Here is a 22,847-nt window from a genome sequence, read left to right on the forward strand (position 1 = left end):
TATTCTCCCAGTGGTGCCGCATTTTTAATGAAGACAGATGAGACTGAGGAACCCCCACTGCACGGCAGCAGCGCACATGCCCATCTCGTAGGGTAATAGAGAGAGACAAAGACAGGTATTCTCCAATATGAGTCGGCAGTGTCACCGCTGTTCTGTAGGTAGTCGCTGCGGGGAGGAGCGCAACATGCTCATTACAGTGATTTTGAAAGAAGGGACAAGGTCTCATAACACACGCATTTATTATGCACAACAAGATGCAAAGTGACACCCAGACAAATCACAGATAATGCAATTAGACTGTTGGGTATCAAATAAAAGATGTCTATTATCCCAGGTCTGATATATAAAAAACATTCAGCATCACAGCACATTTAAAAAAAAGCCCGTAAAACCACATCACAATCCATTTACATGCCTTCTGCAGAGTAAAAAATAAACTCTATGCACCTCAATATATAGTGTGAGGTGAATCTTTGGAATTAATTTCTTTGGCAAAAAAGTGCAAACAAGAAAAGCCTCAGTGATTTGTTTTTACTCTCAGGTATTTGTGACCAGGAACCATGATCAAAATTCACCTGCAAATTCAAACCGGGCTAATCTCACTCTTAACACTCTGCTCCCAATTTCCACTTACATTTTGTCATATGCTTCACAAACCAAGCAAGGCGATGGAGAACGTGTAAAACACTCAAGTGCAGTCCAAAGTGCAGCATTTCAGCATCAGCACTTTTGAGTAACCATGGAGTCAAGTCTTAGAAACACAACTGGCGCCTTTCCAGAAATATATATCGTCTTTGTGCAGATTAATTCCTGTTTGAAGCGATAAATTAATTCTGCTGGAATTTACTGTTGTTTTTTGCTCATAAAAGACAAATAGTCCTGACAATTTGGAAAATAAAAAGCTTTAATTAGCGTAAAAACCTAGACTCAGGCTGTGTTTGTTGCCAGCAGTATTGGTGGTTTAGTTTAAAAGGGAATAAAATGAGCTTGAGTGCTTTACAAAAATAAAAATAAAATAGACTTCTTATTCATAGCATCATGTACACTAGGCAAAGATCATCACTGGTGGAGATTTCTCTTAAAAAGATATTAAAAAAAAAGGCAGAAAACAGGTCCATCCAAATAAGTCCTTAGTTCAAGTGATGCTGGATGTATAGTTCAGGGAGAGACTTAACCAAATGTTCATCTCCTTATGTTTTGGCACAATGCGCCTGCTCCGGATGCCTCTGCCTTCTCTCTCTCCACCGTTTCTAGTTCAGACGTTGATCTCCTTCCTGATCCATTCCCGGAATTTGGTGGTGCGCGTGTAGACACCAGGCTTCATGCGACGCGCGCAGCCTTCGCCCCAGCTCACGATCCCGGCCTGGAACCACTTCCCACTTTCCTCAAAACACACCAGGGGTCCACCGGAGTCGCCCTGAGACACAAAGCCACGTCACAACGGTTATTACACAGGCTTCGACGTGTTACCGGGGCAACGTGTTGTGTTCACGACGTTCCTGATAACTCAATGATCCTGTGCAAAACCCAAAAGATGTTGCTCCAGTCAATCATTTTGGCTGACAGAAGAGGCTACACTTTGTGACAGTGTGTTTTGTGTTTTTTGTGGATCGGTCTAGTAATACAAAAACCTAGGCCAAATAATCTGCAATATGACAATTTAAGTGATTTCTTCCACAGTCTTCTGGTTTTGTCCTTCAGTATACAGTGCGTGCATAATTATAACACAAGTGAGTTTTTTGACCTTCAAAGTGTAAAACTGAAAGGCTGTTGGGTGATGGCCATCCGTGTAATGAGAGAAGTCTCTGAATCAGGTATGCAGAATTATTAAGCACTTTCTTTCTCTCACACAAAACAGTCAGGAGAAGATGGCAGACACTGAAAAGTCCAAAACTGTTGAGAGCGTGTCAAAGGGATGAAGCCCTCTTGAGATCTATTAGGATAAGAAATATTAGGATGGGACTACAGAACCAACAAACGTTTTGTTGTCAAAAGCCGACAAGGTCACAAGAAGCAAGTTTACAGAAAATTCACTGAAGAGAAATAAGCGTGGAGCGACTGGAGCTCCCAGAAATCCATTATCTACCAGTGCTGCCATTTTCAGCAGCAAAAACCTAAACCGACCTGAAGTGTCCAGAAGTGAACTGTAAGGTGTTCAGTGCTCAGAGACATTGCCAAAGAGAGAAAAATGGAAACCCGACTGTGACCGAACAAGATACATAAGCTGAGATGTTTAGACTGGGCCCAGAATGATCTAAAGACAGATCTTTCAAAGGTTTTGTGAACTGCTTAGAGTGACTCTGAGACTGTTTCCTGTAAAGCAGACCTGTGGCTATTCTTCTTGGGGTCTGAAGAAGAACTTAAAGAACCATCCTTAAAAAACTAGCAGTAGGTTTGGGAGTCGAGTCTCAGTCCATCTTCAAACCAAAATTGTCCAACTAACTCTTAAATAATACATGCCCAAACCAGTACCTCTCCTCAACCCTGCTGGCAAGTCAGAGTGGAGCTTTATGCCCTTTACTGATCCATCCATCAAGTCCATACAGAGATACGGTCATCTTATCAGTCCATTAAACCCTTGTAAACTGTCTTAAGATAATTCCTGGAATCGTCTAAACATTTCAGCTTATGTGTCTTTGCCAGTGTGAGAAAAGTGTAAACCCCGATTACTATTGACAAAGTCTCTCAGCACTGAACACCATGTGTTTTTCGTTTTCTGTATATGAATTTGCTCCTTGAGTCCTTATTGGCCATCAATAACCCAACGTTTTATGGTTCTGTGATCCTGTCCCAATGTTTTTGAAATTTCAAGACAGTTGAATCCCTCTGACAATCTTTCAAATGTTTCTGACTTTTTATGGTCTAACAGATATCTTTTCCTTCCAGTGTACGGGAGCTTTTGTTCATTTTTGCATAATCGACCTGCCTTCTACGCACCTGTCACCACCCGGGTGTGCGGAGTCTTCCTCAGCCTTTTCCTTGCCATTTTGTGTGAGAGAAAGAAGCTACATAATAATTCTGCACAGCTGATTCAGAGACCTGATCTGACCACACACCCTGTTATTACATGGATGCTCATCACCTGGGACGCTTCAATTCAACAGAACAAGTTTAATTCCATTACATGAAAAGAATTGGTAAAGGGGCAGCAAGGTGGATACAAAGGAACATTAAACTATAGGCACAAAAGAATGCAACGTATTACAAGCATGTCAAAAAATAAGTCCACACTCTATTCACCTGGCACGCGTCAACTCCTCCAGCCAAGAAGCCGCTGCACATCATCCTGGAAGTGACCTGTCCCTCTGTCACTGTATTACAGACTGAATCGTTTATGATCTTCACCGAGGCCTTTTGGAGCAACTGCGCTGCTGCAGCTGTGAGGACCAACCATACAAAAGGGTCATGTTACCTCACTGTTCATCACCAACATCAAAGGCATTAATGGTCTGGATTAGTGTTAGCTAATGAAGGTTTAAAGGCCTTCCCAGGAGAGCCCGTGTCTGTCTTGATATATGGATATGGGACGGGCTTAATGGAATAGAGAAGATTAGAAAAAGATGAGAGGAAACAGGGAGGGAGGGTTGTGAGCGCAGAAGAAGTGTGTCACGGCGGGGGCGAGGCAGGAGGAATCAGTGGGACATTAAAGACATGGAAGCGGACGGTGAAATGAGGATGAGATGAAGACGGTTTGGAGTTGAATTACTCAAAACAAAGGCCAGCAGAGAACTGAAAGACCTGATAAAACAACACACGAGCACAGGACCTCTATGTGCAGGCTCGAATCTCCCCACACCTGACTCATAGGTTTGCTGGAAGTGGTGTTTCCTTAGCACACGCAGACATGGACAAAGATTTTCTGAAATTTGTTTGTCTCTTTATTTTTCATAGATTTTGTGGCCATTTTTATGGAAAAGCCTAGTTTTGTTTATCGGAAGATGAGCGATCATTAAATATGTTCTGAACAGTTTTGTTGCAACCCACACTTTGTTAGAGCGGGGAGCGTCCACTATTGATGTAAATTTACTTTTCATAGCAAACCAAGCACTGCTTCACCTGAAGTGTAGGAGGATGGTCGATCTGATATCACCAAGTAGTTAAGAGTCCAGGGCCAATGTAAAGTTGTTTGCCCAGGAGAAAATGTTACAGCCAGTCAAACCCTAACCCTAACATTGGTCCTGGGCAAACAACTTTGACATTGGCCCTGGACTCTTGGTGATATCAGATCCAGTGTAGGGGGACCATGGAGAACTCTTTGAAAATTGTAAATCTCTAGTTTCCTCAAAAGAATGCAAGTCTCCATCTCTTTCCATTCAAAAAGTCCTAAAATCATTACCCCCTCCACCTATGGCCAGGGCCAGCCCGGAATATATGCCTGGTCTTCTTCCAAACAGTTTTTTTTTTTTTTTACAATTATTGCAAATCAGCTTTGTCTTGTCTGTTTTGACAAATAACAAATCCAAAAAATGCAATGGCTGCGCCATTGCGATTGACTGCGGAAATGCGGGAAGCGAATGCAGAAATTGCATAAACTCTTCAAATTGCATAATCAAATTTGCATAAACTGGTAAAATGCATAAAATGTCATTTTGCATAAACTGTATAAACTGCATAAAGTGGTAAAATGCATGAATGGGTTAATTTGCATAAATTATGTAAATTGCATAAACTCTTTAAAATTCATAAATCCTAAATGGCATAAACTCTTAAGTTGCATAAACGGTTTAAAATGCTTAAAGTGGTTAATTTGCATAAATTGTTAATATTGCATATACTTTTATATTCCATAAACTGGTCAAACTGTTGAAAGTGCTTGATTGGCAGAAGCTGCACAAATGGCTGAAAGGCCTGGAGTCTCCCCATTGGCTGGATTCCCCCATACACACCAATGCAAAAATTTCAAACTCTCGTATAAGAAAACTGGAAAACTGCAAAACTGCCAATTTGTTCTCAAAACCCACAAGTTGCAGAAGCTGAACATGCACAAAGTGCAGAAATTGCAGAAAATGCAGAAAAAAGTGCAGAAAAGCATGGATTTGCGGCAGCCCCATTATAAGTCAATGGGAAAAATCTCCAACATTTTGGCCGATTGCGGAAAAACTGTAAATTGCAGAAGTCCCAAAAGTAATAGCACCTTCTCCTCAACATGCGGAACGTTTTGATGCATAACTTGCATAAATTGCACAAAGCATGAAGGTGCTGAAAGCTCTAGAAAATCGGGAAAAAGATGGAAGAGGAATAATAATAAAGAACATGAAAACCAATAATTGACTGCGGAAGAATTCCGCAGTCAATCAAATAATGAAATGATAAGTTATATAGAAGCTGCAAGCCCTCATGTACCTCCTTCTCGCATGGCGCCCCAACCCGTGATCCAACAGCTAATGCCTGCGGGGAAGACGTGGGAGGACGAGGGTAAGCAGATGGGCTGGATAGTGTTGGTGAACTCCAGCGGCTCGCTGAGCTCCAGCAGAGCGATGTCATAGTCAAAGGTCATTTGATTGTAATCCGGGTGCGGGATGATCCGGCGAATGGAGCGCCTCTCCACACCATCGTGCTTGTACTGGTCCTGCATGCCACTGTAGCTCTGCCAGTTAGCAGCAATAAGGTTACTGCCATGTAAAACACACAGAGTGAGAAGGGTGAGACAAAAACAGTGACTAGGATGCTGGGGGAAAAACAGTACTACTACTGCCTGAACTACAGCCTTTTTAGCAGTGCATTTAAGCGTGGTATCAGTTCAGTCGTGGTTATTTCTCAGACCTGATCTGGACTGCTTGTTTAGATGCTTTGTGACGTGTGATTAAAAAGCTGAATGGGCCATATGTTGGATTAGTTTGCCCACTTCTGCATTAAAGTATCGCAACCGCTTGTGAGACAATACTCATATCACATCAAAAACGTGTCACGATATATCACAAAAACGATATGTTGTCCCAGTCCTATTGTTAAGACCATATAAAATTCAGGATCTAATGGCATAAATTAATGAAGACCAAAAAAATCCCTATTTCTTACTGGCAAACACTGTCCATAAAAACTATTAAAAAGTGCAGAATAGAGCTGCAGAAAACCCAGCCTCTGGTAAACAAATCGTATATTTCCAAATGCTTTGAATGATCACAATGACTCCAGTAAAACCGAGCTTTATAGTTTTATATTTGTTTTACTGAAAAATGCAGATGTTTTGGATGGGTATTTGGTCATGGGGTTATCATCATTGAAAGGATATCAAGCAACAAGATTCATATGGTTAACATGGACCCTGTGTCCAAACAAAAAGCAATGAGATTTAATATTGGGGGATTTTCTCAAAGAGCAAACTGACCACAATGTGAATGTTTATGGCAAATTCAAATTATGAACACAGGTCTAAAAGTCCATGTTCCAATGTTTCTTTCTCCTATTCTTAGTTATTTGCAGAGCAGTTTGAGATGATACATACAGTGGCTGACGTTCAAACACAATGGTCAGTGTGCCACCTAGAGGGCAACAGAGTACCTACACTCCCAAATAAAAGGAGGCACAATCTCCTGGTAGCACCTCTAATGCCTAATTTGAAACTGTGCATTTCTAATAACATTATGAATGTGTCACTGATTAAAACTGATTGATTATCAGTACACAGTGTATTGCATTACTTACTCCTGATTCCTGTAGGAGACAAAGCAGTGAGCGGCAGTAAGAAGCCAGTTGGGGGACAGAATAGAGGCTCCGCATGTATGTCCATTGTTTTGAAAGTGGAGGGAAACCTGCCATGGCCACTCGCCCATCTCTGCGTTCTGCCCACCAACGATCCGGTTCAGCTTGTAAGGCCTCGTTCCGCAGTCTACCATTATTCATGGAGGAAATGAGAACAGAGGGTGTCAAAGACTGGCATGACTGATCACACAGAAATCAAGAGAGGGAAAAGTAGGTTGAGTTGAAGTCATTGTGACATCGAGTGTAAAAAATAGAACTCTTGAATACTAATATGGGGTGCTGGCATATTAGCTGATCACAATAAAGGGAACAGAGAGAGGAGCCTGGGGGTTCAAATGAGGAAAAAACAAAAACATCAGAGATGACAAGAAATGCTTTCAAAGAAGAAATAAATAAATTTAACAGTGAAGGCCCGGGGCTCTTTCTAACAGACAGTCCAACATGCTTCTCAATACAGACGTTTCATAATCTAGTTTGAAAGCCTCAGAGGAGATTAGATCCACTTTCATCTGCAGTGAAAATAATCACAGATTTAAAAAGATTCTCCCACAAGCTGAACAATTAATCTGAATTAAATCGAAAATTGCAATATGACTGGTTGCATGTGTATAAAACCAGCTAACCTGCAGTTTAGACTAAAACTAGGCATGTCTAATGTGCGGCCCATGGGCCAAATGCGGCCTTCAGAACAATTTTTGGTGGCCCTCGAGCTTCTTGTTTTATTGGCACACATCACCAGAAATGGTACTTTTTTACGGCAATCTTAATAATTGCACACAACCTCAAAAAGTAGCATTTATTGTGAGACAGAGCTAACATTATGGTTCCGATATGGGTTTTTCTAAGGCCGATGCCGATTATTTGGGATTTTAATTGGCCGACGCCGATACGCACGGCCGATATTTTTGACAGATTATTCTAAATTTCTTGTCTATAATCCTGTATATAAAACGTATTGAACTGAGACAGCAGGGGGCATTTTATTAAGGGCATAAGACCATCTGTTTATCTGCATTAGATCGGCCGACAATGAAAAATTCCAAAATATCGGCCCGCTATTTGACCTCTAGCTCCAAGCCTAAATAAAGGTGTGGGACACGGTTTAAACCTCTCTTAAATATACCCAGTTGAATGTTCGAATGTGCTGACCACCAACCCTAATTCTATCCATGATGTTGAAATTTACTTACAACAATTGGCCTCGTCAGATCCATCCGAACAGTCTTTGACACGGTCGCACTCAGCGTTGACCTTGTTGACACAGTCTCCGTTGTTACACTTGAAGCTGAAGTCTGAGCAAATCCCAGGAGCTGCATAAGAAAAAAACAACAACAGGAAAATATAAAAATCGTGACTTGTTCCAATCATAGCGTTAGAGCATTTGCCAAGTTTAACCAGTAAAACAGCACATAATCAGCCGTGCTTCAAAGTCAGGCTTGAATGCACAATGCGTAGTGATTGAGGAGCGGATTGCATTGATTGGGGCGTATTGATTGAGGTTGAGGTCTAATATCCCTCTTTACTCACAGAAGTGAAAATCAAACGGAAATGCAAGTGAGCGTTCAGAGGGAGAAAGAGGGAAATAGATACACACCAAGACGGCAGAGAGAAAAACAGCATTTTCACACCTTTTCCAGTCCGATACAATAATCATACACATTAAGTTTCTATTGGTAAAGACAAATACATTTAAAGATGCAGACCCATCTCGATCACAGCAACACGAAACTGATGTTGTAAGGCCCATGATACAGAAAGACATATGACATTTTCATGCTTTTAATATCCTATCTTTAATATCTTTTTTCTGTTTTCCTTCATTTTAACTTTATTTGTGGCCATTCCGCCTTTGTTCTGCCTGATCCCGTCAGACCTTGGAAGCTAAGCAGCAGCTGGTCAGTACTTGGATGGGAGACCGTTTGGGAACACAAGGAAGCCTAGCGAATGTAGTGCGAGTGGTTGGTAGTGGTGGAAGGGGCCGATTGGCGCAGACTGGTTGCCATGTTCCGTCAGTCTACCCCAGGGCAGCTGTGGCTACAATAGTAGCTTTCCACCACCAAGTATGGAGTGACTGAATAGTGCAGTGTAAAGCGTCTTTGAGTGTCCAAAAAAACGCTACGTAAAACCCATACATTAGTATTATTATTAGAATTATTATAATTATTTTTAAATAATTGTATCGGACTGTTGTGGTGAAAAGGGAGCTGAGTCTGAGGGCAAAGCTCTCGATTTACCGATCGATCTACGTTCCTACCCTCACCTAAGCTTGTGAGATCTGGGTAATGACTGAAATGACGAGATCGTGGATAAAATGAGTTTCCTTCGCGGGGTGGCTGGGCGCACCCTTCGAGATTGGGTGAGGAGCTCGGAGTAGAGTCGCTGCTCCTTCACGTGGAAAGGAGCCAGCTGAGGTGGCACGGGCATCTATTCTGGATGTCTCCTGGTCGTACAGGCATATTAGGAGGAGGTCTGGAAGAAGACCTAGGACAGGTCTTCGACACCCCGGATTATCTTATCTTATAAAAGACAGCTATATACTATCACTTGTTTGAACATTATCCTGTTCTTTTTTGATTGCACATTGTCCTGACTATTTGTACTCCCGAGTGTTCTTGAAAGCTGTTGTAGCAAGTGATTTTCCCCTTGTGAGATCACTAAAGTTGTATCTTATCTTCAAATTAAAAATCTCAAACATAACTCAGGAATAAACAGTGGAGTATGAATAAGTCCCAAAACCACAGTAGAATTTTCTGTGAATAGCTCATGTTTGTATTGTAAAATCTGGCTCTTAAATCAAGACACAAAAGTGTAGACCCTTACACGTTTTGCAGGAGGCCTCGTCACTGCCATCCTCGCAGTCCTGGTTACCATCGCACACAACGTCCTGGGGCATACACACCCCGTTCCCACAGCGCCACTCGGTGTCCTGACAGCCTGAGAGCAATCAGACGTTAAAAAAAAAATCACCTGCATTTGCATCTTGCAGAAATAAAATAAGTCACAAAATCGGTGTAACAAAGGTAGCAGTAACAAACAGAAATTGGATGACTATTTTTCACTTCTACTTGAACCACGGGCAAACCAAAATCACTTACTGCAGGCTTCCTCGTCACTGTTGTCTCCACAATCATTGACTCGATCGCACACCCAGATTTTTGGTTTGCACAAGCCGTTGCGGCAAGCAAACTGCTCCTTTTCACAACCTGGGATAAAAATGAGTCATCAAGTTGGGAACAGTAAGTTAATGTCACAAATACAAGAGGCCTTAGAGGGACTTACTGCATTTCATCTCGTCGCCCATATCACCACAGTCGTTCCAGCCATCGCACTGCAGTTGTTTGGAGATGCACATGCCGGAGAAACAGGCAAACTCATTGGGACAAGCTGAAAATAAACACCAAAGGAACAGAAGGACTTTATTTGTCTGTTTATTGACTCATAAAATTGATGATAAAATGGCATTCTCCAAAGTTCTACATATGCTAAACTTATATTGGACTGATAACCTAATTACAGCTTTTTGATTTCGCTTAAATTACACCATGTAGAGCAGACTGAATGTTAATTACAACTTTTCCGGAGAAGCACCAGCTCAAATTTCATCTAAAACAATAGCCAGATTATAGAGTAACATTGTACTAAAGATTGAGCTGTCGACTGGCTGAAAGTGTACAGATGTTTGAGAATGAAGTTTGGGTGACAGACAGCAGCGTAGTGGGTCCAATAAATACAATCTCGCCTGATTCATAAAGCACTCAGTTGTCACTTCAGCAATTTCCAAACTGAACCGCTATATTTTACTGTCAGTCATGTACTCCCTGTGAGCCACTACTTTATTTGTAATGAGACCCTGCGTGAGTTTCAGTGTCAGAACTTGATCTCAGGAAAATTCGAACAAATGTGCAATAGGCAGGGTCTGTACTCACGGTTTTCGGGATCGTAGGCGCTGTACTCCGCCTTGAAGCCTTTGTCAGTGTAGGACTCGTCTGAGTGGAACAAAACGGTGAGCTCATTGGTGGAGCTGGTCAACGTCAGGGAGGTCATCTCCCCACAATACCTGCAAAAGGTGCGTGTCAGTAGCTGCTGCTGAATGTCAGTATATGAAAGTATATAGCAGCCAAAAAGTGATGATAAATGTCAAGAACAGACTAAAAAGAACTATCAAAAGCACTTGGCACATTGTCTAAATAGGTGGGGTTCATGATTTAGAATGTGATTATGTCATAAAGTCAGATGGAGGGCTCCATGGGAGAAATACAGTTTTTGTAAGAAATCTCTAAAATGAAAATTAAAACAAGAAATTTCCTCCTCAGTATTTGACAGTGATTGGATTCACAAACCTGACATATTATTGTTATGTCTCTGAGTCCTTCCTATTGGACAAGATCCAATGTTTTTGAATACTGTCACCACTTTTGGACGCCTTTCAGAGAAAATAATTACATTGGTTCATATGTGCTGACAGAGAAGACAATGAGCTTTCAGACTCTTTTTGTTTCCTATGGATTCTTCCAGTAATGACTGAGATATAAACCAAAAACTAAAAAGACCAAATCTGCAGTTCGCCATAGTTACATAGTTACTGCCATCAAATTACATTTCCATTTGCCCTCCACCTTAATTTTAAACTATGGGCTCTTTAGAATGTTGTGGTGTCGCGTGTATGCAAGCTATTGATTTCTTAATTCATTATTTTAGCTCTTGTGTCTCATGGATGCCAATAATGTCAGTTTTAGAGTGGCAGTAGCAATTGCACTCGCAGTAGAAGAGGTACCAGGCTCAGGAAATGTTTCAGCTAATGGCCCTTTTTTTTTTTTTTTACAATTTTGAACAATTTTACTTGACCAATAATATTTTTGAAGTCAAGCGTCCCTTCATATCAGCTTTTGAGTGCTGCTTCAGCCACTGCCTCAGAATTTCATAAAAATGTCAGACAACATTTTCAGCATTTCTGCATCGGTGACAACAAATGTTTTCCCAATTTCTCAAACCGACTGTAATTTTGGCACATCAGCAAGGTGAAGCAGACCACTGTACTACAAAAGCAAAACGCCACAGACTGCAAAATGTCTTCTTATTGTCAGCACAAGTCCAGGCCGTTCAAATATAGTTTTCTCACTATTTTCCCTGCAGTGTCCACTCAAAGGACCCTCCTCTGAGTCACGACGAGTCATTGCTTCTTGCAAGTTCAAGTCGAGTCCAAAGTCCTCGGTTCAAGTTTTTTTATTACTAGATTGCTTTATGCAGTGGGATGTCCGAGTCACGTCACAAGTCCCAGGTTCGAATGCCGGCTCCTGCAGGTACACACTGGGCAAGACACTTTACCCTCATAGATACAGACGGCATCTCTGGATTTACCCATATATGGTTTGAAAACAGTTAAGGGGGAAAACAACTGAGATAAAAATCTAAACTTTCTCTAATTATTCCAAAACTACTTGAATATAGTTTTCTACTAAATAAAGAGACAAAGCCATGTGGAGGCGCAAAGTGGTTCAACAGCCCATAAATACATAAACAACAGAGAATGCTAACATGATGCTACATGTTAGCATTGTGCTAATTCTAACGCTAGCAGGTGCTAGCTATGCCGTTTTTTCGCTTCTACTGAACAATCTGCTGTGAATAAATATCCATATAGACCCGATTTAGACTTGACTTTATTTGTATGTGATAAAAAAGTTCAGACTTCACCAGAAAATTTCTAAAAGCAATGAAAAATTGTGTTTCTCAAAAGATTCTATTTTCCCCCTCAGCAAAGCCACGCCCCCTTCTATGTATGATGTATCTATATTCTCCAGTGTCTGCGTACATTGGTGCATGAATGTGTGAGTAGGTCTTAACTGCAAAGAGCTTTGAGTGTCTAATGTAGGTGGAAAAGCGCTATATAAGTTGAGACCATTTACCATTTGTCAGGGTTCGTTACTTCAGTACTTGACATCCCTGTTTGAGAGAGGCAACAAATAACAATATTTTTGGTCCTTACTTGACACCCATCACCTCCACATAGTCTTTGTGGCACTTTCGGACGTCCACGCCAGGTTCTTTCATGCGGAACATGCGGAATTTCAGCCGCACTTTTTGCCCAGATGGAACCTTCAAAAGAGAGCGGGTAGATATGAGTTTGTCAAAGCCTTATTTACAATGCAAGTCACCCCTCAACAACCGCACCGAATCATCTATGTGCACGTAAAACATCCAGACATCGAAAATGGAAATGTATGATGTGTTTTTTTAACATTGCAACACACACTACACACAACAGAGTGCGGCCAAGCAAAGGGCTGCAGCAGTAAAAGCAGCCTGACATATGAAGATAGAAGAGGTACTGAACAGCTTGGCTTCTATACTGCAGCCTCAGCACTCCTCTCATGGCAGGATAAGGATGGGAGGAGTGAAGTGGGGTGGGGTGCGTGTGTGTGTGTGGGAAGCAGGGAGTTTTGCCAATAAAGGAGAGGAGCAGTGGAACAAACCTTGATGGTCCATTTGCAGTCGGTGGCAGGGGGGTAGAAGCTGGGGTGCTGCGGAGATCGGATCACTCCCTTGTTATCAGTGAGGACACCGCCGCATCTCAAAGCTGAAAAATAAAGCACATCACTCACTAAAAACAACGTACGCAATAAATAAAATCCAAAACGATGTGCTATTTAACCCTACAAAAGATTTCACAAAAAACGACTACACAATAGCAATCAAGTTTCATCAATTCAGCCACTCCGGATGAAAAAAACTATTAAGAATATAAACAAATGTCAGCTTCTGCCATCATGTGTGTACTTACCGACAGACTTGGGTATGGTTTTATAGACTGCCTTAAAGCCTGGTCGCTGGACCTCTGTATCAGTGATCAAGTTGATCAACATAATGTTGCCCGATGACACCACCGCCAGTGGGTTCGACGGGGGACGCTGACCACACTTCCTGCAGGGGGAAAAAAAGAAAGAGGAAATGGAATTATGTTTGTGCTGTGTGTGGAGCTAAGCTGCTTAACAGTGGGTCTAGTTTTAAAAGTCTGAGCAAACTTCACTTTTAGCATGAACAGTTTTTTTAAATCTAGAGGCAGAAGAATTAATCTATTTTTAATAATTCATCTGATGTTCGAAGCAGTCAACGTGCACTGGAAATGTGGTGGCCATACAGTATGAGTGGAGGGATATGTCACACCAGCACTGAAAACTGAGTGCAGTTTCAAAGTCAAACACGGGGCCCATTTGTAAAAGTTTGCGCGCGGCTGGAGGCAGAGCTGCGGAGGTGTGAATGACACTGCAAGAGCACTAACGTCTAACTCCACTAGAATAATGTAATTATATTGTATTATATTATGGCTCTCATAAACTCCATGTCACCTTGGATAAAGTTGATCACTCCATAGCATTATAAAAGCGTTATGCATCACTTGCTAACTCCGATGTGTTTGGCAGTGGTTTCGGGAACAGCCCGGAGCTACAGCTGATGTTGCATTGAGGTCTGTATTTCCCTCCTTGACACAGCGCAATCACACACAGCGGTGCAGTAGACTTCAGCCTGGGACCCAGCACACGTTAAAGGTCTTTCTGAGCCAACTCAATCTCGCAGAGGTCTCCAATGTTAACAATAAAATGAGATGTGCTGCGCTAAAAGCCGCGGGGCCAGGAAAGCAGGGGGGGGGGGGGGGGGGAGTCATAATCACAAACGTAGTAAAAAGGAGCGAAGTGGGGCGTTTTTTTCAAGCCACATCAAAACTGCTTTTACTCCAAACTCCCTGTGCAACATTTCATTCAAGCACAAAGTGGTTTCTAGCAGTAGTCCTCCGGGAATGCTGTTCAAGAATATTTCTCCTCTCTCTGATCTTCAAGGCAAAATAAATGACAAAGTGTGTTGGTTTAACCCTGTCAACAAAGATCTGAAGAATGTTTGGGGCAGAGCTGGAATTTTAAAAAACACGTAATTTTATTTGACGAGCGGCGGGGCAGTTTAGGTCCCTTGTGGGTAATCTAACATTCTCATTTTCTTTTAAGGTTTCTTTACACGATTCATAGATATGACAGCTTACTCTGTGATGGCTTGAGAGTCGTCTGGACTGAGTGAGTCGTAGATGGCCACAAAGTCGTCAGTGCAGTCGTCTTCAACGTGGAAAAAAGGGAAACTGACAGAGATGACGTTATTCTCAGAGGCCCGGATTTGCCACTGACACCTGGATTTGGAAGGGTACGCCGTAGGATAACCGGGAGAGGTGAATTCCTGTTCATCTGCAGTGGCTTCCAAAGTGGAGAAACAATCTTCTGCAACAAAATCAATCGAAATTGTGTTATACTGTACATAATACTCTGGTCTACACTTGGTTACAAAAGAGGCAGCGATTATACTATTAACTTGGCTACTAACTGTCCAAGGTTTACAATACAATTAGGGATACACTGATCTGATACTGGTATCGGATATTGGGGCCGCTACATATCCGATACTGAACCGATATCAGTTTTGGCTCTCAACGCTTTAAAAACACAACTTTTACCACCTAAATCTAAGTGAATATGAACATACTGTACCTCATTTTGAAGCTCAGAACCTGGGGAATTAATGGTAATCGCTGTGCAAAATACCTCGCTAGCAATAGCATGCTAAAGCTAGTGGGAGCATGCTAATGCTAACAAAGACAAATCAAGGCTGGGTCCGAAACTATGATAGAAATACCTAAAAGGAGCCTAATACAATAAAATAACCACTGCTGAAGCAAAGTGTTTGTATTGTATTTTAGTATTTTAGTTTGAGAAATAACTGATCTAACATATTTATGCATATTTAACATATATGTAATGATCAGATCACTTAATGGGAGTTGTTTATATTAATGTAACATAAAGCCTGTCATTTACCCAAGGATATTCCATATGGAAAAGTCCAGTGATCCTTGTTGAATGTTTAGTTGAGTTTATCAATAGATATATTTGATATAATTGATCTGTAACATCATGACAATAAAACATGACTTTATTTATCTTAAAATGAGAGAAAAGTCAATTCATTTTTTCACTCAGAGAAAGACACTTTTAAGAAAGTCTCTTGGTATCGGCAAATATCGGATATCGGCAGATAATCAAACCCCAGTATCGGTATCAGTAGCAAAAGGCTGGATCGGTGCATCTCTAAATACAATACTGTTCTACAATATTATGATCTGTTGACGTCCAAGTATAAATAACTACAGAAGGCACACCATTCTGAATACATTTTACAGTGAGTGCGCAAAGTGCTGGTCAGAGTGGGGGCGATGCGTCTACAGTGCGGGCTGGAGCGGTCATCTGTTAAAGGCTGTGACTGAGAGGTGGCCAGCTGGAAAATTACTACTGTGTGAGATTGAAGTGGGACATGCTGTACTCACGGGCATCAGGGTTCCTGGCCATCCGCGCATCCGTGTCTGGACACACATAAAAGCAGATTTAAAAAGAGGAGAAAAGGTAAGGAAAGGTCACTAAACTTGAAAGGTTGGATCTGATTGATGCACGAGACTGAAACACGAGTTGCATCTTTGTGGTTAAAAGAACAGCATTAGTGTAGTAGTTGTTGTGGACTGTACAGTATAGCACTTCACATGGATAATAAAAATTGAAATTGTGATTTACATTCAGTTGTGTCTAAACTTGCAGTCGTGCTACATGGGAAATCAAAGCACAAACATAAATTTGAGGACTTGTGAAAAAGGCTGAGTCATGGGGATGGCCTTCCGGCGACTGGCCAGGAAATAGACAAATGCCACGAGAATGCTGAGAGGACAGAAGAGGAGAAAGCACTGTCTCGCGCCAGGTTAAGGCTGAGCTAATATCATTAGAGGATTCAAGAAGCATAAAATGTGCACTTTCAAATGCAGCAGGAGCACAGAGGCCTGGCCTGCGTGCTGTCATCTTATCAGCACAGGCCGCTACACTCTAAATAGAAAAATGATGGAATACCAACAGTGATATGAGCCGACAATGACCTTTCGCAGATCTATATTCAAACGGCCTTCTATCTTTTTGAATCCAAATGTCACAATACGTTCTGCATTGTGAATGGTCACTCGAGCTTTAGACTCAAGGAGGAGATACCATGCCACACAAGAACTCGATGTTTAAATGTTACAGAGTTGCAGTAGCTGTATAGCTTAAAATATCAGAGTATGCAGAAGCGAGCTAAATGTAATGCTTTAATGCTCTTTTAATGCCCAAACACTATATTTTAATGCCACTAACGCAGAAAATAAATGGCTGCATATTTCCCTTGCAAACATTTCATCAAACAGAGGAAAGAGAATTGGGCAAGACGGGCAACTTTTGAGCAAAGAAAAGCAATTTCGACCAAAACTGCAACCGAATATGTTTTAGACCATGATCTTTAGACCATCTTTCCAATGAATCCAGATTTAATGCCAGCAATGTTTGATGCTAATTTACATTGCACAAGCTTTTTGAGGGTCCATTCCAGGTCAGCCAATCTGAAAAACCTGCTAAAATTGCATGGTACCTACGTGATGCAGTGATTTCGCTGATCTTGATGGCCGTCGGCTGTATGGTGCGAGACGCCTGAATCCCAGCCTCTAAAGCCTCCAGGACGCGCTCCTCTGATAACTCTGGGACCATCTCCAGGTCATCGACAGGGACCTCAAACTGAGACCAGTAGTAGGCAATCACACCCTCACTGACGGCACAGAAGAGGACAAGAGAAGAAAATGATAAAGAAAATGTCCTCAATACCACAATTGGATTTACTCTGTATTTTGTCACATTTCTTGCATATTTTGCTATTCAGCTAGTGGCGGGTGACATCATTACATTAAATCCAATCGTAATTTGGAGTTTTCCCCCACTCTTCCAACAGGTCTAGCTTTAGTTATGAGAAATACATACAAACATATATACATACAAAGTAATTGTACAATATCAATATCATCACTTTCAAGTAAATGCCACGGCTAAAAAAAACAACTAAATGACAAACCCACCTGAAAGCTATAATGGCTGACTTGGAGTAGTACTGCTGCAGGATTTCATCCTTCTGGTAGTTGCTCTTTAGCTGTGCAACACAAGTTACAATTAGATGGATAATCCATTTGCAAGAAACAGAAGAGCAGCATTCAGTTTATCAAAGAAAATATAATACTGAAAAGGTATTCAGTAAGGAGGCAGGAAACTATCGCAACGATATTATTGAACAGAAAAAAAACTAAACTCTAAATCTCTATGTCTATGTTTTCTCTTCCAATTGCTAAATCATGGCACAGCTATGAATATATGGTCAAATGTTGTTGTTTTTTACATCCATAAAATGGCGATTGAATATTGTACACATAGGAGGACACTCTGATCTATGCAATTTTGTTGTACCATTTTACCATTGTACATTGCTTCTTTTCTAGACCTTCTTGTGATTATATACAGCATTTGTGATCAGCAACTTGAGGGAATAACCGTTCACCTTCATCACCACAGATATGCCTCAAGCAGTTTTGGTCGACTAGGAGTGGCACCCTGAGCAGTTTTCATCGCATACCTGACTCAACCTAAATCTACTCTATCTTTGTACATCATGGTTCACGCAATTCCGTCGGGCAGGTATGGCTGTCCAAACACCCAAATGTTCATGTTGATATGTTGAATATAAATGCTGGTGAAAGAACTAATTATAGAACAAACTGAGATATCCACCTGTTCCTCCAGCTTGCGTCCCAGATCCTTAAACTGAGTGCTGGTTGTGTCTTCTAACTCCTGGTCATAGCGTTGGCCCTCTAACGTCATGTGACCGCTGAAAACCTGGATTGCTGGCTTAAGATGGGAGCTCAAAGTCGGGTCTGAGTCATCTTTAACTGTAAGAGATTAATAGGGGAGAGTTCAACTTTTAATGAGCATAGATAGAGAGTTACTGTTGAATTTCTAAAAAGGGACAGTTACGGCATGTTTGTTTAATGATCAGAGTAAGCCAGAAATTTGAGCCAACTACAGCTTTTTTCTTTGCAAGTCAAAGCTTTCAAAAAAGTCTAATACTAATGGGAAACACTGGTGTCCAAACACATAAGGGAGTTTGATTTCAAAGGACAGAAGCTTCAAACAGAGTCTAAATGAACCACTTTATACAAGACTTGACAGAAATGCAACCACTTATGTCTAGAAACTTACAACATTTCCATATTAAAATGTCCAAACACTGTTCCCTGAATTGAATTGATCAGTCCTTGTTAACTGTGTTTAGGGATCTGCAGTAGACAGAGCTCATACTTACAGGCAAAAAGCCAAATAAGAAAAGCTGCTACAGCTGCCACAACAAGAACTGCTACAATGACGCCGATGATGATGCCCGTCTTCTTTTTTGATGGAACCTTCTCCTTGCCTGTTACAAAGTCAATCCGCTCATGTTGGCGCCCCTAGAGACGAAAGACAAGAGTCAAGTGTGAGAGTGTTTAGGATTGAAGCGGATATTTATGCAGCATTCAACAACAAATTGGCTTTATGGTTAGATTCTGTGGTCTGTTAAAATGTTTTTTGTTGAGTCTTTGTCAAAAAATAAATAACCAGTTGTGTAGTTTTCAACATTAAACATGCAGAGAATCTCTTATGCTGGAAAATACTTTGATATACGTAATCAGAATCACTGATCAAGCACAGCAAGTCCTATAAGGGATATTTCAGTATTTTTGACATAGGGCCTCATTTCCTAGTTATCCAGAGTGTTGTTGATTTCTGGACATTTTTGTTTTTCATTCATGCAGTCCGTATACAGTATTTGAAGAGTTTAGTGGTGCTAGGCTAGTGCTAGGCTAGTGCATGTCTATGGTAACTAGTAGCCTGCATTAAACATCTCTTCAAAATCATCAGGTAGTCCTCCAAACGTTGCCACATCTGATTTGCAGAAAGCTCCTTTGTGAATTCCACGTGTAGTAATGCCGGCCGCAGGTAAACAAACTACTGCAGATCCAGTAACCGAGCAGATCAATCCGCCGCTGTGTAACTTACAACCAGGAAGCTGATGCTGCTCAAATATAAGTTCTTTTAAATGCAAAATGGTTATAGTTCAAAAATTATTCAGGCAACACAGACATTTATATCGGTAGTCTGGTGTTATATGTGATTTGCCTCAGGTGCACTGAGCTTGGGTTAGACTGTTTTTAATGCAGGCTAATAGTTACCATAGACATGCGCTAGCTAGCACTAGCCTAGCACCACTAAACTCTTAAAATATAAGGACTGCATATATATATATATATATATATATATATATATATATATATATATATATATATATATATATATATATATATATATATAACCACAAATCAACAACACTCTGGATAACTAGGAAATGAGTCTCTGAAATATCCCTTTAATACAGATCAATTTTCCAAACGCTACAGTTTTCCAAGACTATTGTAATGTTGCTCCTCATTTGGGGATTTTTCTTTTTTTTTGTACGATACCCTGACTAATCTGGCTCATGGAGCCGCTGACTCATTGTTATCGGGGAAGACCAGGTGGGCAGGCTTTAGCAGGGAGAAACTACTAAGACAGAACAGCTGACCTTCACCAAAATGAGTCACCGTCCAAATAGAGACTGTGGGACTTGTAGTATTTTACTACAGCGACAGGTCCCAACATGTGGCTTCACCTGACGGCAGCTGAACTGGTGCAACCTGTTTGTGTCACAGCCCCTGCTCTTGCACATGTGTACATTCAGCGCACGCGTTAGCGCTAAGAGATTTATTCCAGCCATTATAAGCATGCAAGTGTGTCAATAATGCATGCGTGCCAAGCTCTCTCAAGTAGGTGGACTGGAGAAGAGAAAGGTTTCAGGCCAGTTAGTAATCAACATACAATGAATTCAGTGGCTGCAGCTTGTGAGTGAAGAAGCCCGAGTGCCATTAGGGATGGAAAATCACTTTGGTATTAAATCAATTTGTCAGATATGCTGCCCCTTAAGATGGAGGCTAAATTACACGAGTCCAGATGATAACTCATGGCAATTAAGGGCTATTCTTATCCAGCCCGGGCCTTCACACATGTTTTCTAATTGGAATCTTTAACAGCAATCATAGGCCAGAATGGAGAGAATCATTAGAGATGGGGTCAGCAAGTGCTCCCGGGTTTGTCTCTATCAGTCACCCAGATCACAGCCTAATAAAGCCATTACACGCTCTTCAACAGAGGCCTTTCCATGAGAGCGCAGCCCGACACTTCCATCAGCGTTTCCCCACAAAGGGCATAGGGGCCGCTGGTGCTACACGAGGACTTAGCAGGGGGTACTTTTTTTTTTACAAAACATTCAGCGATGTATGAAAATCTGCAAAACTAAGTATGTGTATATTTATCAGAAATTACAAGAATGCATCAGAATTGGCATTTGTCTTCAGTTGAATACCTAATGTTCAGCTGCACTTGAGGTCTCGGAACTCAGTTTGGATAAAATCGACCGGGGGCCAAGAGGAAAAAAGTTTGCACAACTTCATACAGTTGAACCACTATGAAGGTTTTCTGAACTGTGGTTTTAGGCACAGAAGAAAATACATGACAAGTGATAATTTAGAAGTAGACATTTGACTGCAGGTGATTGCAAGTAGCTGAACCAGTCAGACCAGGAGGGAATTACTGACATGAGGTCTGTGGAAAGCACTGGATATTAGAAAACAAAATATTATTTTTCAAATAAAATATTTTCTATTGAAAATACAAAACATTTGTTAACTTTTCAAGAGCACTTTTCATTTTCCAAATCAATTGAAATCAAATATATGATAAAGCGGTAAATGGTCTCAACTTGTACAGCACTTCTCCACCGACAGTAGGCACTAAAAGTGCTTTACGTCCCATCTAATACTGGCAATCAATCCTTTATGCATTTCCATTATTGCAGAAGTAGGTGGCAGTATTGCAACACTATCTGAACTCTTGTTTGAATGAGGATAAAGGCCAACTTCAAGCTGTTCCTGTTAAGCTCTAATGTTAAAGTACTCTGTCAACACAGACCACAGAGAGTGGCAGTGGCACAAAGAGCCGCTCAGATCAGTGCCATTCTGGTGCACTTAACTGCCCCATGTATGAAGCGGTTCAGCTCAAAATCCTCTCAGAGGGCAAAAGCATGGGGCAGTGTCTTCCTACAAACGAGTTAATACAGTTAAACATTAAACTATGTGTGGCACGTTAACAACACTTGAGAAACATGACAATACAGTTACTCCAACAAATACAAAGTAGCCAATGTCATTTTTCAAATACAGTTACCATCTGCATACAACAATGACAAAGAATTAACTTTTGGTACAAATGTTAGAGTTAAAAACTGTTGTTCCCACACCTCCGAGTCAGGTGGGGATAATGAATCGAATAGGTGATAGGTGTCATATTCATAGGCAGGGGCTCATATTTGTTCCCAGAGACATCTACACTTCCTTTTGAGTAAAGTTTTGAAAAGACTCTATAAAAATGAGCTTAGAGTAGGCTATAACCAATCAGGCAGGTAATGGATAACTCATTGATTATAGAAAATTGAAAAAATGAAAGTAAAGGCAGTTTGCAACAATTCTCTGAATAAATTGGCATATGATTTGTAATTTAATACAAAAGTTATTGCTTAAAACTACAGGGAGGGTAAGTGACATAAGCCTAAACGATTTGATGTTTGACAGGTCTTCTATCAAGCCTAGGCCTGAGTTCCCCTGTTTCAGCTCATTACAAATTAAAATCAGCTTTACATTTAGCTCAGAAATGCTCAAATACGACCCAAGTCAAGTCACTGTCGTTTGTGGAAGTGCTCCAGCAAAACCAAACTTACATCGTATCCATATCTGGCGGACTGCATCTTGCAGCAGCTCAGGGAAGGTCCACCGAGACTCAGGCGACACCTTGCTTTACTTCCGGTACACCTTTCTCCACAGGTTTCTCTAGTGTCCTCCGGAGAAACTTCAAAGTGGGTGGCGGTAGAAAAAAATAAATAAATGTTGTTTCTCTGGCTGTGCGATCGCCGTCTGGAATGATACAAACTACTTGAATGCGGGTCTTCCTCACTAAACCACGCCCAGATACCTGCACCGTCACCTGTCAGGCAAGGGAAATGTAGGCCACATTTCAAGGGAGACAACGTGTGGAGAAATGCAGCTATGACAGTTGCATAGTTGTATTTAAGCAACACAAAGACTGACCTCTTTT

General features: G+C 41.2%; 1 protein-coding gene across 1 annotated transcript; it reads right to left on the reverse strand.

Annotated features, from left to right (window-relative positions):
• Positions 1–479: 479 nt before the first annotated feature.
• On the reverse strand, positions 480–22,607 carry st14 (ST14 transmembrane serine protease matriptase). The gene is made up of 19 exons (XM_079560810.1): positions 22,474–22,607; positions 18,934–19,075; positions 18,363–18,520; positions 17,660–17,730; positions 17,186–17,355; positions 16,064–16,099; positions 14,735–14,963; positions 13,484–13,623; positions 13,176–13,279; positions 12,689–12,798; positions 10,629–10,759; positions 9,982–10,086; positions 9,798–9,905; positions 9,523–9,636; positions 7,893–8,012; positions 6,646–6,829; positions 5,344–5,612; positions 3,241–3,377; positions 480–1,417 (listed from the first exon to the last, which is right to left on the reverse strand). Exons 1-19 carry the CDS (start codon positions 22,498–22,500, stop codon positions 1,256–1,258), a joined length of 2,517 nt encoding a protein of 838 aa, XP_079416936.1. The 5' UTR covers positions 22,501–22,607; the 3' UTR covers positions 480–1,255.
• Positions 22,608–22,847: the final 240 nt, after the last annotated feature.

This window comes from Gobius niger, assembly GCF_951799975.1.
Source record: "Gobius niger genome assembly, chromosome: 8".
Lineage (NCBI taxonomy): Eukaryota > Metazoa > Chordata > Actinopteri > Gobiiformes > Gobiidae > Gobius > Gobius niger.